The sequence below is a fragment of the Varroa destructor genome, unplaced genomic scaffold (genome assembly GCF_002443255.2).
Source record: "Varroa destructor unplaced genomic scaffold, Vdes_3.0 BEIS01000007.1, whole genome shotgun sequence".
In the NCBI taxonomy this organism is placed as follows: domain Eukaryota; kingdom Metazoa; phylum Arthropoda; class Arachnida; order Mesostigmata; family Varroidae; genus Varroa; species Varroa destructor.
The window spans coordinates 29,649,105-29,663,747 of NW_019211460.1; the positions used below are offsets into that span (position 1 = coordinate 29,649,105).

The window sequence follows — 14,643 nt, forward strand, 5'->3', positions numbered from 1 at the left end:
ATGGTTCACAGGCCACTGCTAGAAAAATTACGAAAAACAATTTTTCTTACCCAGGTTACTTCGACTGCGCGTGATATATACCAGAAAATAATTCCCTTATGCTGCTTTGTTGAACGGTCAAGCAAGCATAATTCATTTCTCAAATTAGCAATGTTTTCTTTATGTAACATATCTAGGAAGGTCTTATACGAAAAACAACTTTAGGCAGCTAGATTCGGTTTTAAAAGACGCATCATGTGTACGTTTTGGCTAACAAGAACAATTAACCGGAAGAGTAGATGAGGTTAAAATTTCTGCCACAAATTTGCCTCTTGGAATTTTTGGCGGCAAGACTTCCATTGGTTTAAACGCCAACCATAATTACATGATAACTGTGAAAACATTAATCGTTTCTTCGCTACAAGATGTGTCAGCGTGACATAATTAGTCAACAACTTAAGAGCAGCCCTTTGCATTTGCCAGCAGTTAAGGAATGGTAAGCCTTTTAAAGCGTCATCATGCTACAGTAAGCGACATGAAGCGGATTAGCATGGGAGAGTTCCGGAGAGAATCGAATTAAGTTTTAGGGTAGCTAGCAATTGCATCGGCCATTTTTGTACTTGAACCCATTTCTGCTTGAATACCTGCCAGACTCGTTCTTGACTCGTCTGCTACTGAAAGTTGTAGAACGTGACATTGTTACCATCTGGGGGCTTACGTAGCTGGCAAAATTCAGTCGGGATTTCCCATGGCCATACTGGAGTTCTGCTACGTGATAAAGAGTGGCGCGCCATCGTTTCTTTGCGCTATCGAGCGTAGAAGCAGCAACAGGGACCTCCTCACGTGAAATATAATGGGATTGCGATAAAAAAGGGAACTCGGACCCTCTACTTGTTTAAGTGTTAATGTTATTGTCTTCACAACAAGCCATAAGGCCCTTCAAATTAAGTCCACCTAATAGCTTCAGCGGTATTTCGAAATGCTACGTTTTTATGTCATATTAACCCAGAAAAATCTAAATTTGCTACCGTTGGCGCTTTTTTTGCTTGAATATTGTCAGGAGTGGCTAAACGATAATGAATACGGCTTCGTAAAGGACCGTTTTTTAATGCAATGCTTTTTACTCCATTAATAAGTTATGTTGGGCCACTGACTTGACCATAGTTAGTTCCCAGCTACCATACCTAAAATGGAATTTGTATTTGACCATTTAATCTAATATACATTTGATTCCAATCATTTTTCTACTTTGACGTTTGTATCCTAACAAGCATTTTATGTCATAGTCGTTGCGATTTAGCACGTATAATATTGAATTTTACCGAGATAATTAGCATCATGAACATAAATACCTATATCTATTTGTCTATGACTTAACTGTTTCGAATTCAAAACGGCATTGATTCGAAAGTGGTTCAAGTGAACTGAAATCGTGTTGGCATTAAATCGAAAAAACCGCTGAGACACACAAAAGCAACTTTTCCAATTGCATATGCTGTTTTGTGACGAACATTGTTAACACAGTTCCTTCTAAAAGAAAAGACTGCTTTTTTCAGCGAGCACTCAACAAAATCGCATTCTGTTAGCCGTCCTGTCATACGATGATAAATAAGCTAAACCCAAAAAGACGATCTAGTCTTGTAAGAGTACATCGTGCATATTAGACAGTATCGATCCTTAAATAACATACAATTCCACCCCACAGCCATAATAACTTTTTTGCAAGTATAAGCATATTGCAATATATGTAGCAGTTTAAAGCGAAGCTTGTGGTACCCCGTAGGAGTTGTTATCCGACTGTAAGCCACAATAGAAAAATTACCGAACTGACGAGCCCAAAAAGAAGTGCTGTTTTTTCAATTTAATATTTGCCATAATTTCGTTTTCATTGAGGCATTATACAATGTGTACGTATTTGATTTGAGTTACGCCTACTTAGCTGTTTCTGCAATGTCGTAAACACGTTTCACCTACATACACGCTGTACGTAGCGTGTATTTAGCCTACAATAGACTGTCAGCCTTTCTATTATTTTTACTGTAGACCCGAGATTCAATTGTTCAGCAATTTTGCTCCGACCTATCTTGCCAGTAGAAAAATTGATGTGGGCAAAACTACCGTGTCATTGATTATTGACGAAAAAATTCCTTGTATCTCGTAAGATGCTCTCTGAGAACACTAAAACCAAGAGATTCGATCGATCTCATTCTCCCTTCAATCCTTTTCAGAATAAAGCAGCAAGCACCCTTCGATCTTTTTTTTACAAAGAAAATAGAAGCTACGTGAAAAGTAACGGTAGAAATTATTTTTGGCTCACGATTTAGAGGACGTGTCTATCCTGGATAGAAGCAGTTTTGCGGCAAGTAATCGTGTTCTGAGTGGGGCCTCCAGTAAGAGAGACGTTATGTTGCCACACTCTTACAGAGAAGCGAACGTATCACGAAAAAGTTTGGCTTGATGTTCTACAATTGAGCATATATGGTCACTTAGATTCGAATTTACTAGATTACTAGATATCGAGCAAGAATCTGACAAGTTCCAACATAACGTTGACACGCTTATAGGTGCTATCAAAAAGGCGCTCGTACATCGACAAAAGAGAACGCTTAAAACAAACCTGTGAGCGGATTCAACCTGAATGGCAGTTGGCAAAAATAATACTTAGTATATACAGAAGTCTTACTTGAAATATATGTTTGTTTAGGTTTTAGAAACAAATCCAGATTTGACTGAGCCACACAATACGCATTACATGCGTTACTTCAAGCCTGATACTACCATAGTACGTGATGTAAATGCAATACCAACATCAGTATTGTACCATAGATCATCCTGTATTCAGAAATCATAATTCGAAATTATTCATGCCAATGAATACCATATATATATATATATTGTGTAACATGAACTACGAAGCAAATTCAGAAAACTAGGATTATATATCCACATAAGTTTAGTATTCCGTATCGAGTACGTCATCAGCATTGCACTACGCGAATTGTTGTAGGGTAGCCAGTGATAAACGTGTTTTGGTGACTCACACGGTGTAATCCAGATTGATTCCTCACTTATGATTAGTCAAGCGACCTGATCACGACCTCCAAGGCATTTTTCCATGTCCCGTGCGGTAAATCAAAGTAGCTTTCGCAGGTTTTTGCGATCCCTGTCGAGTAACTCTACGGCTTATTGATATATAATTAAATATCAATAACATCTGCAAAGTACCTCAATAGCTAAACCTAACGTAAACCTTATCTTAAGTAATGCATAATAGAACCATCTGGTAGCACAGATTCTAATGCAAACCTGCCGCAGTTCCGTCTATGTGCGGAGATTTTGTGCAACTTTGACGGGCATGGATCGCAATGCCTTCGCGTCAGATAAGATGAGGAGCGTAGAACATATACTGTGGTGCATTATAGTCTTTGATGCACTTTGCGTCTTTTTTATATAATTTTTGTTTTTATATGAAAAAAATTTAGCTCTCTCCGTATAAAGATGGCTAAAAATAAGTAACGTAAGCCTCTGACATGTTTATTATCATCTATTAATACGCGAACAATCCATGTCTTACCACCTCCTGACACGACCTGAAAATTGATGCTCAAGGAAAATGAGGGTTTAAGAGGGTTTGTACCAGTTATCTTTAAATATTACTGTAACCCAAAGCGCTTGTTTACATTCGGTATATTATGAAATCTGGGGAAACTATTTTCTTTTCGTTCGTTGCCCATTCATTGGAGTCTTGGTAACTACCCGTTTGCTATTTGTTTTCGAACATATAGAAAGTAGGAAAGTATCCGCATTAAAAACCAAATAAACAAAGATTGTTTATTTGGTCTATATACATGTCTCATGTCTCTACCCAAACACTCTTGATAAGAATGAATGAAAAAGAAACACCACTTTTACAGATTTATCAAATCTGTAAGTGGTGCTTAAAAGATTATAGTTTCTAAATGTTGCTAATTACTCGGTGACTGTGGTTCAACAGCTGTTTAAAGCAAAAACCAATTTAACGTTCAATTCGAAAAATTGCTTCAAAGCTGAAGTTATTCCCTGATATCGTAGACGTTCCTGTTAGGGTGCTGTCATTCAGCTTCGAGTGACATGCATTGCATAAATGCTTCGTTAACGTGGTTGTCAATTTTCTAAGAGGGAACCTCAGTAGAATTTTGGTAAAAAAAATATATGCCTCGTGAATCAAAAAACTGTTTTGACGAATTTCGTACCCTTTTCCAATTGCTATTGCTCATTTGTCAACAATGTATACTTGCAAGTAAGATTTAGGAACTGAGATTATTTTAAAACGTTTTTCTTTAACAGTTCTTTTTTTTAAGCATAACTTTCTCTTAGTAAATACGCATTAAAATGATAAGTTGATGTCTTTAAAAGCTTGCCTCACGCATCCATCACTCCGGTCCAATCGAGCTTGATTAAAATAGTATTGTTAGCTTTCTGCTGTTTGTTATCCGAGATTATTTATTAGGCCAATCGTTTATTCTTACAGGAATTGTATTTATATCAGCAATTTAAGTAGACCGGTGTCTTCGAACTACGAGATACGTTTTTTTCAGGGGTGTCTTTCCTACATAGGATCAACTAAGCTCCGTCTGAGAATAAGAGGAACGGTGTTTACGATGAAACATAGCTTAAAAATATATCTATAACCAAGTAACTCTAGCACAAACAGTCTAGACAATACTGGAACAAAGACAATACTCTTGATTAAACAATAATAGCTCTCGTAAAATTTCTAACTTCATTTCGTTACCGAACTATCGCAATGGGGCATCTGCAAAGTGATTCTCGGTTCAGGTGTTTAGGCTTCGGATTATAGACGATTATGCTGTGGGTTTACTAGCGAGTTCGCGTGATGGCCATTATTGATTCGTAGGCTCTTCCATGAACATCAAGAAAGCCAACCGGCCTTTTGTACGGGAACGTGCTAGATCGAGTGAGCTGCATTATTAGATCACGCTTTTTCCATTGTGTTTGCGTGACGCACTCTCGTATCTACTAAAAGTAACAGTAGTTATCTAACTTTAAAGTGGTTCCATTTGTCTGTTGATCGTAACGAGTCGTCTGATCTATTATCACGACATTTAGACCAAAATCATTTCATTCTGTAAAATATATCCATTGAATGCATGATTAATCGATTGCAAATATATTGAGGACTTTTCATTCGATCAATATCGCTGCCTATCTTATATGAAATTATACAATGTATCAACTCCAAGTAGAATAAAAATTGTGATTTTCGCTTTACAGCTGCCTTTGTAAGAGCTGCCCCAACAATTTCAAGGTAGTATCGCTAAAATTACATATGTATATTGTTGCCACTTACCGATACTTAGAATACTAGTAAATATGAACTCTCTAGGAACGAATTCCGATCGACGGCGCAGAACACACGAACGCTAATAAGGATACGGTTGATTCGGAAGTCATGTACAACTAGGATCATCCAGCAAATATTAATTCAGAACCCTAAGCAAAATTTGCTAATGATCAGATATACTCCGTCTAGTGATAAGCGCAAAACTCGGAAGTTGTCGTTCTGTCCCAGATGAGGTGCGAATCAGGCCTGACATGTTTCCAGGAAATGTCAGCTTTATTGACAAATTAAACAAAAAAGAGGACTCACGGGGAGACCACACTTTCGGCTTCAATTAACTCGCCAATACGGTAATCACATTCCAACTCGTGCTTGATTTTTGTCAAATCTTATTATGGCCATAATTATTGCATCGAATGTTGTTTGTGTATCAACCCTGGTAATTATGCCATATTGTCAAGGGAAATTTTTAACTTGTTAAAATGCCCGCTAACCGCATTACCACTGCACCTGACTATAAGCGGCGCCCGGACATGATCTCTTGCAAGTTTAGGTAGACAAGGTTTTGTGTGAAGTTAAAAGCTACAAAGGTTTTTCGTGCGAACCTCTGATCTGCCCGCGAAAATTCGCTTGAAAGCCTCAGACACGGTTACTCCAGTTAAAGATTAGGGCACGTGTAATTTAAAGACTTATAAATGTATGGTTGTATTTTGCAGTACCTAACACAATGTTTTATTTGTACATGGAAACAAGATAGTATAGATGTACTCTCAAATATCGACTTTCCGACGAATGGCTCAAGTTCTGCATTATCCTTTATATGATCAGACCAGCCTTATGATTTACGTTTACAGAAACTGGCTCTGTCCAGATGTTTACTTCTGCAGTGGCCCGGTAAGTGCGAAAGGCAGAATTATGCTTTTGGTCAACTCCTTCGATTCAGGCATTCCTTGTCCTACTAGTACGTTACAGCAAAGTATTTATTCGAGATCTTGATATCCCTTATTCTCTGAAAGTTGGACGAATCAGCGCGAGTTTTTCCTCCTCTCTAGTAGTTATATTTAATATGTTTTTGTTCAATTTGAGCTCCATAATGGGGTAAACAATGTAGGTTTTTACCAAGACTAGAGAGTCATACATAGGGTTCGAATTGGTGTTCGAATACCTGAAAATGAAGGGCGATCTTGAACTTGGAACGGCCTATCTCTGTTACACGATATGAAAGGGATGAGTTTAAATTACAAACGTGAGACTAGCGAGAGGGGCCACGATAGGCTAGACTTCAAATTGCTTTTCTCGATAACACTGTTTACGGCATAATTATAACGGCAAGAATTACAAATGGTATGAGGCAACCGGAACTTGAGCACGGGAAAATTTAAGTCGAGGCTTCGGCCTGGCCAAAAGTAGGTACTGAAATTTCTTATTATTTGCTTTATACTTTGCACAGAGGCAACGGGCGATAGCTGCAGAGCACAAATTACTGGCTCCTAAATGGCAGAAACTTACAACGGGAGCGCTCTGCGAAAAGTGACAGCCACCACCAAACCTATAGGGATTGTTACTGATGCTTCGGAACTTCGTAAATCTTAACGGATTATATCGGCATAAACTATAATGGCTACGTGCTGATTCGATCATTCCAATATTTGTTCTCTAACGATGTTGAAAATCGATTTTATTGTATGAAAGATTTGTCTTATGCCTCGTCGTTATCCGTCCCAGAAAGTGATTGTAGAATAGGAAAAACGCCCTGTGGCTCTGTTGATGTAATCCGCGTATTGATATAGGAGGTTGTCAAGAAAAAATCCTTCTGTTATATATATATATATACTACTTAAAATAATGGAGAGATTCTCTTATCTCAAAATGATATTATAGTACGATTAGGGTTTGTCAAGGGCATTGACACTTCTGCTTATGGTATCGTTGTTTGTTCTTAAGTATATTGTAATGATCTATTATAAAAGCGTAACCCCCTTACAGCCAGAATGCTCTTGCCCCACATTGAATATATACATGTAAACATATTACGCAGTTATCTATGCGAATATTGTCTCTATGCACGGTTTAATAAAGCACCGGCATTCCCTCATCCCATCATGTTACTGTAACCACATCCGCCTTTTATATTATTATTATTATACTGATCAATCAGTATAGAGCGTATCCGTCATGATTACTTTCGCAGGAATCTGTGACCCGTCTTCAGGTGGAACGCTTCAATTCAGTCGTGGAGTGTTAGCTGTCGGCGGGAATAGCGATGTCAAAGGCAAACATTTCTAACTAATGAAGAGCTTATAACACGACCCGAGAGACATTTTAAGCTCGCCAGAAATCTGGGCAACACGTGGGGTATCGCTACCGTTTCGTCACAGCTTACAGTATAAAAGGTGCGTGTTTATAAATGTTTAACGTCATGTGGATAAATACGAAATACATTCGGATTATTTCATCTAGAACGATATCGTTCAATAGAGTTATTTCGAAATTCGGCTATTTTAAGGTTAAAGCTATACGACAGTGCTACTAGCATATGCTTCGAAGAATTGCCACTATTATTTTTTCTACCGAGCTTCCGAAAATGTAGAGGTTTAGGAAAATGATAGAAACACACTAGAGTTAAATAGATTTTATATAGATTTCAAATGAAAATAAATTATACGATTGTCTTACATAGTAATATGGATAGTATATAATGTTTGACGTCTGACGATACGATCATGAGCACACTTTTTTTTACTTAATATGGTTGGCTGTTAATTTAGAGCTCATAGTTTTCTCTGGTGTTAAGATACGGCAGGTAAACCTTGACAATAACTTTATTGGAAGAGACAAATTGCGAGTACATAATTACATTAGCCATGTCGTCAATTCGCTAGAAATTACTTTGTGAACCCAGTCCTTTGCGGGGTACTTATTAAAATAAAGGTAACATTCAAATAAGTAACTATAGTTTATTTTTATCTTTCATCCGCAAAAGAACAGTCTAATCGCCGATAGTCCCTTTCGCGTTAAATGGCTTGCTTTCGTCGCATTATATTGAAGCTATCTTTACCTGTATTCCACGACGGCCACTTAGTGATAGAGCGCTCTTCCTGCCTGACTACATACCGCTCAATACCAAGACGATTGATCCCATAGAATCTGAAATTAGGTAGCTTATTTGAGCTTGTCCAAAACCAGCTTTTTTCAACTGGCACTTTTATTTAGAACAATGTCATTAGCCTACGTCACGTACAATTGAGTAATAAAACGTCCTTAACATATATGAAATCAATGCAGACTATTGGTAAGTACTTACCATGTTCTTTAATTCTGCTCGCTGCTTTGTCAAGCCAAGATTGCTACAACCCATGTTCCGAATCTTTTGCCATGCCCACGACGTATACCCAGATCCTTGACACTCATCCGTATCGCGTCTTGTACCAATCATGATTTAACTAGTTTTCATTGCTATTAGTAGTGATCGGCATCCGCCGCTAGTCGAGTCAAGTACGATGCGCCCAGAACAGCACTTTCTCACTAACGGCAAGTGTCTACAAAAAAAACTGCCGAATTTATCGTCATCACCGAACGCTGTAGCTTTCCTTCCAGGTACCGTGATCTTTTCGAGGACTCGATAGGACAGTCGATGTTGACGCCTATTACGGGACCATGATTACCTTTCTACCAGACAAAGCGGCAGATATATGGACGCAAAAAATAACTCTAACGGTGTTATTCTACGTATCTGTGCTGTCTGTATATCTGCTCGTATTAGTTACCAGGGCGGACACTTTTCACGGTAGTAACAAACAACTTTGAAAAGGTATTTAATTATAACAGTTTTCATGTGACAATGCTTGTTTTCGTGTATACTGGGTTGCATCAGTTTATGCTTGTACTAGAGAGTGCCGAAGAACCATTTATCTGTGGAAACCCCTGTGCTGTCCAACGCTATTCACTTGATCACTTACATATATGCTTTTTATGATATATTCTTTCCTATTTCTGCATTGTTCTGACCAAACTTTTTAGTGGCCAAATTAATGTACTGTTCTGTTTCCTTAGGAGCATAAAATAGCGGTTTTTTTTTCTTATCTTAAAAGTATCACAAAGAGGGTATCTTCAAAATTGCACAAAGGTTTTTTTTATTCTAGACTTATTGAATATTTAGGTGTTCTGTATTTGCTACATAGTTAAGTTATGCTAACGTCGGGGCTCACATGTTTATCGAACCTGGTACTAAGTGACAGTAAAAAAAAAGTTCCAGTAACACACATGCCATAGTACGACAGACGTACCGACTTTATTCAACGTACTAGCCAAACGTAAGAGTATCTGCCATACCTCCTTCATTCGTCCATGTCCTTATTTCCCGTTCAAACGAAAGAAGTAACATTGTTAATGTCTTCTATGGCTAGTGTGACCATTAAGCAAACCGAAAAAGTCGCCAACGTTGCCAAGACAAAACAACAATCAAATCTAGTCACACGCACAAAAGTTTGTGCAACCCTTCCCCTTACTTCAGCGATATCCCTCACCTTCGCAGTTATCGAGTGGCGTCATTATATGTGGCAATCCTACCTAGTATAATGCTGCCTACCCTTTCCAGTTTAAGCCCTCTCTAGTGGCCATGGACACTGACAGCGCGATTGGGCATGCGTCAAGCGGCTCCAGCAGTAATGCGTACCTAGAGCTTGTTGGAGTTATGTTTTACATATTGGCATTTAATGTTATCGTCGTCGTAGTGCACATTGTTTCGCTACTTGTATCATTAACAGGCTTAGCGTCATCTTGACGTCTTAGCAGACGTCCTAGATACGTTAGGAACTTTTCATCTGACTGATAAATACTGGTACAGATTGGATTGACGGATAGTGTTTTGCTTATTAGTAACAGCAATTCCACTCGAAATCGATGTATTGCTTGATGTGGATACTGTATTACGGGTAATTGTTGTACACGTGTAAGCTGCTATAATGGACGCTCTGCCTTCTGATATAATTGCGAGAGTTAGGTTGGCTTGGTGTTATCTATTTTAATTACCGGTATAATAGAGGCTTTATTGATTTTCTGGCGACTCGATTGTGTAGTGTTATTACTGGGCTTGGGTCGCGTCTACTATATATCAGTGGACACCGATCGGTCAGCAGCAACAACAGCGGCCAAAACGGTGATATTCACGACAGTACCGTGATCGTCCACAAACCCCATCAGCTGACAGCGAAGACGCCGATGAGGACAGAAGCGGAATCAAGGTGAACAGCAGGGCGAGCTCTTGCCACTATATGTCAATATTATTGTGCGCCCAAAGGTAAGCCTTGCTCCGCCCACCAACAAGCCAGTACTGCTCGTGCCAGAAGAACGAGGCCACCGACGGCCGCACCTGTTCCGTTAATAGCCCTGAACGTGAAGATCACCTCGGCAAGGTTCAACGTAACAGTCAGTACGAAGACCTGATCCCTGAAAGCTGCTAAGAACAATTACAGCGTCAAAATGTTGACAGCCGGAACGTACAAGACGGAAATGGTAAACACTCGTGTGCTCTGAGTAGTCGTAGCAGCAACAGTAAAAAGAAAAAGAGTTGCCAGGGAACGCCAATTGCCGATATCGCAGAAAGCAAAATGGAATTTGGAGCTGATGAGAACGACTTAGTGCGGTTGACGCTTGGCGATGATTCTGCAACGATTCACCTATTTGGTGAGACGAGCTTATTTTTTTTTACCGTTTTTGTTTTATAATTGTTACTATTTTTCCGTATGCAGATCCAGTATCACTATAAACTATACGGACGTCGAGGTATTAGTTACTTGGGTACGAGTCGAATAGGGGCGACGAGGTGTGTACCGTGGAGCAGGGGGATGGGGTTACTTTTCGTGAATAATAATACTAGCAATGAAGAAAAATGTGTTTTGTTTGGATTGTAGTGAAAAATCGACTTAAGGATCAGTTAACCATTTACTAGTACATTTGGGTACCGTGAAATCGGTTATTTAATTTTGTGCAAATATCCGAGTTGGAAAATATAGCGACTGTAATATTGACTGAATAAGTGAGGGTTCTACGATCTCATGGAAAATCATGACGAGTAATTGGCAACCGATTGCGATCTTTTCCTTAAACACGTTGATATGACAACGTCACTGCGTTACTTTTTTTTTCTATCAAAAAAACGTTATACTAGGTATCAAAGCAACTTGAAATTACAATATTGATATTAGACTCCATCTGTTTTCAGGTGCAACAATTATCTCGTGGAAAACAGGCGCTGTTAAAGCAGAACATATTTATTTAAGGTAAACCGTCATTATGTGGATAAACTATCCAGATATTTAAATTAAGGGTATCTTGTAGATAGTTTGCCGTATCAATATATAAAATGTCGTAAAGCCATTACAGGGTAGCCACTTAGTGAGCACGTTAAAAATGAAAGATATTATTTATTTGCAGCAAAACTGCTATTTTCGACAATAAAAAAGCCATCCGTGGAGGAGTTCCTTTTGTATTTCGTAAGTACTGGACAGCGAAAATAGATATTGAAAGTTCAGAACACACGAGGCAACATTAGCAATTGCGTTAGTTGGAATCATTTCTTTGTCAGGAACGGAAGCTTGCTTCGTATTCACAATCCATTCTAAATATCGTCAAAACAGAGCGACATGGGTCAGCTGAATTTATAAATTACGTCCAGCGTTCCAACCTTTGGGTGTCAAAAACTCACGTATACCACGACGTGTTCCGATGTTTAGTGGACAAGCATTACCCACTGTGTTATAATAGGAATAGGCTAGAGACCAGTTGGGAAATGAAAACGTGATGATACGTTTTATATAATCTTGTTACAGCCAATTTCGGTCCGTGGTCTCTAGGACCGCACCATGGTTTTGCCCGTATATCAATGTGGTCTCTCCAAAGACGGGAGCCTTCCAAGGCTGTATTCAAGCTTACCGAAACTCAGACCTCACTCGACATGTGGCCTTTCAAGTAAGTACTAACTAAAAAAAAATAAGTAATTTTTTTGTCAGTGCAAATCTGAGATGCAACTCAGCTTCGTTACTGATTACAGCTCTAGAGAGTGCTAATTAAAGATCGCAGTTTCTGTCAATTTTTTGCCCAAGTATGTGGACACCTTTTCACACAAGAAGTCTTCATATATATCGTGCAATGTAGACTCGAAATAATCAACAAAATAAAAATAAGAAATCCCGAAGCATTTTACATATACATGTGATTTGTGCGAAACAGTAAACCTAACCCATAATCTGTGCCCCAGAGAAAAACGTCTCATAAAAAAAAACTAATAAAGATACCTATTTCATAACGAAATATGGCTGTTGAACAGGTTTGAGGTATTCTACACTGTGGAGCTCGCTACCGGAGCCTTACACATGCGTGTAGATGTGTGTAACACTGATGATAAAATATGGGATTTTACTCTTCTACTGCATACCCATTTGAAGGTGGAAGACATTGCCAAAACGAAAATCCGGGGGTTAGATAAAGTGAGCTACATCGATAAGCTTAAAAGGGGCAGCAACGCCACTCAAGTTGGAGACGTCATTATTACCGAAGCTATAGACCGGTCAGTATCGTTACCCGTGTTGTTGTTTATCATTTTAGTTGCGCTGGATGGTACATAGCATAGAGAAACGCTCGCTGAATTGTTGACATGTAGAAATCGAGAAGCGCTTTCTAAGATTTCCACTGATTTTTAATAAGCGTGTCCTGTTTTATTTGGTATCAGTAGTAGTATATGAATTCCGAGTGGTGATTTATCGCGGGCGGGCTAACGTTCTCCGTGAGTTAATCATATATGTATTTTTCCGCCGACGAAACATCCCATTCAGCAACGACCCTTGCCATCATTCTCCAAGACCTTGTTGCCCATACGTAATAGATCCTTACTATTGCTATATAATATAATAGATTTAATAACTGATCACTTATCGAATGTAGGATCTACCGTAACACGGCCGATGTTGAAGTCTCTGATGGCTCTACGACTATACTGGTCGAGAAGAACGGTCTGCCCGATACTGGTACGTATACCTTTGAATCTATACGTAATAATCATAGTAATCATAGCTTGTACAAACCTGAGCTGTGGATTTCTAGTCCTAACCATTAATTTGAGCGTCGGTTAAATGAATATCCGGTCATTACGATTGCTCTAGCAACAAAGCTGAGACCGCCACAGGTTATCTGCGGGCGTTTCCTCAAGTGCTGAAATTTCCTTGTTATATTATAATCGCCGAATATAAAATAAACTTCCAAAACGAACTATATTTTAAACAAAAGGGTCAACTGTAAGTAATAAAAAAAAAATTCCCCTCTAACAGTATCGCAGTTTTTCGTGCGGAATGATTTAAGCGTATATACATATCTTGTACATACGAGCGAAGATATACTTTGACCTGCTCTAATCGGGTTTTTTTGCTCTTGCATTTATTTTTTGCTCTATTTTCAGTCGTCTGGAACCCTTGGGTAAAGGGATGCGCTTCAATAAGCGACCTCGATAACGATGCTTGGCAGAAAATGGTTTGCGTCGAAGCTGGGAAAGTTACGGAGCGGGTTATTCTTCAACCTGGAGAGATTTACATTGCAAAGGGCACACTTCGCTTGATTGACTGACTCAACGCTCTAAGCTCAAATAAACTACATCAATATAGCTAATGCTTACGTTATTTATAGTGTTTAATCGTACATCGGTGACCGTGACCTATTGGAAAGAAGTTGTTTTGAAAAAAAAAAGGATGCAAACGAGTCAAACCGTAACGGTTCTGTTATATAGAAAGTCAACCCATTAAGCTATAACTGAATTTTAGCAGATTTTACTGTTTTTTCAAATCGATTGATCTTTTTTTACTTGGCTCTAGAACTACGTATTTTGTAATTCATAGTATAACGTCATGAGCCGTGCCCTGTGTAATTTCTGATAACAAGTGGCTTAGGCAAAAAGCCATTTTGAAAAGTATGTATTGACAAGCAGACATTAAAAAGGACTTACGCCAAAAAAATATTTTTTTGACCCAGTTTATGCATACATATTATCTATAAAAAAGAAATAAAAAGATGGGAGAGTTATAGAAATGCCTACATTTAGAATGAAAGCGTACTTTTTTCGGGGAAACAAGCGTTTCTTCCCATTCTGACTGCTAGAACTCTTTGGCGAAGGATTCATAACTGCAAACTTCCAAAATATGTAACGCCTTCTTCTTCTCTATTTGCGCCTTAATTGAGAGCTCTAAAAATGAGTGTAGTTAATTGTAGGTGGCGCTTTTTGGAGAAACCGATTTTCTAGAATGGCCATATCTGTTGTATTGTTCTAACTTTTGATC

The 14,643-nt window shown here is 38.6% G+C and overlaps 1 protein-coding gene and 1 long non-coding RNA gene across 5 annotated transcripts; one reads left to right on the forward strand and one right to left on the reverse strand.

Annotated features, from left to right (window-relative positions):
* Positions 1-8,263: 8,263 nt before the first annotated feature.
* On the reverse strand, positions 8,264-9,889 carry LOC111253780 (uncharacterized). Its single transcript, XR_002674815.2, has 3 exons — positions 9,653-9,889; positions 8,625-8,989; positions 8,264-8,467 (listed from the first exon to the last, which is right to left on the reverse strand). It is a non-coding gene; the product is annotated as an uncharacterized LOC111253780 (long non-coding RNA).
* On the forward strand, positions 8,987-14,415 carry LOC111253777 (uncharacterized). 4 transcript variants are annotated; one of them, XM_086976046.1, is made up of 8 exons: positions 8,987-9,131; positions 10,399-11,005; positions 11,544-11,601; positions 11,756-11,814; positions 12,151-12,289; positions 12,648-12,887; positions 13,262-13,344; positions 13,773-14,415. In XM_086976046.1, the coding sequence occupies exons 2-8, from the start codon at positions 10,930-10,932 to the stop codon at positions 13,934-13,936; spliced, it is 819 nt and encodes a 272-aa protein (XP_086832172.1). In that variant the 5' UTR covers positions 8,987-9,131; positions 10,399-10,929; the 3' UTR covers positions 13,937-14,415. The 4 variants fall into 4 exon arrangements, with proteins under 4 accessions (XP_086832172.1, XP_086832173.1, XP_022669467.1 ...); XM_022813732.2 differs by lacking the exon at positions 8,987-9,131 and adding an exon at positions 9,963-10,254; XM_022813733.2 differs by lacking the exon at positions 8,987-9,131 and adding an exon at positions 9,963-10,160.
* Positions 14,416-14,643: the final 228 nt, after the last annotated feature.

Excerpts from the sequence above, each read along its gene's own strand:
- LOC111253777 (XM_086976046.1), top strand. The coding sequence starts at position 10,930 with ATGGAATTTGGAGCTGATGAGAACGACTTAGTGCGGTTGACGCTTGGC. Across the intron at positions 11,815-12,150 it reads AGGAGTTCCTTTTGTATTTC|CCAATTTCGGTCCGTGGTCT; the intron begins GTAAGTACTGGA and ends ATCTTGTTACAG. Across the intron at positions 12,888-13,261 it reads ATTACCGAAGCTATAGACCG|GATCTACCGTAACACGGCCG; the intron begins GTCAGTATCGTT and ends TATCGAATGTAG.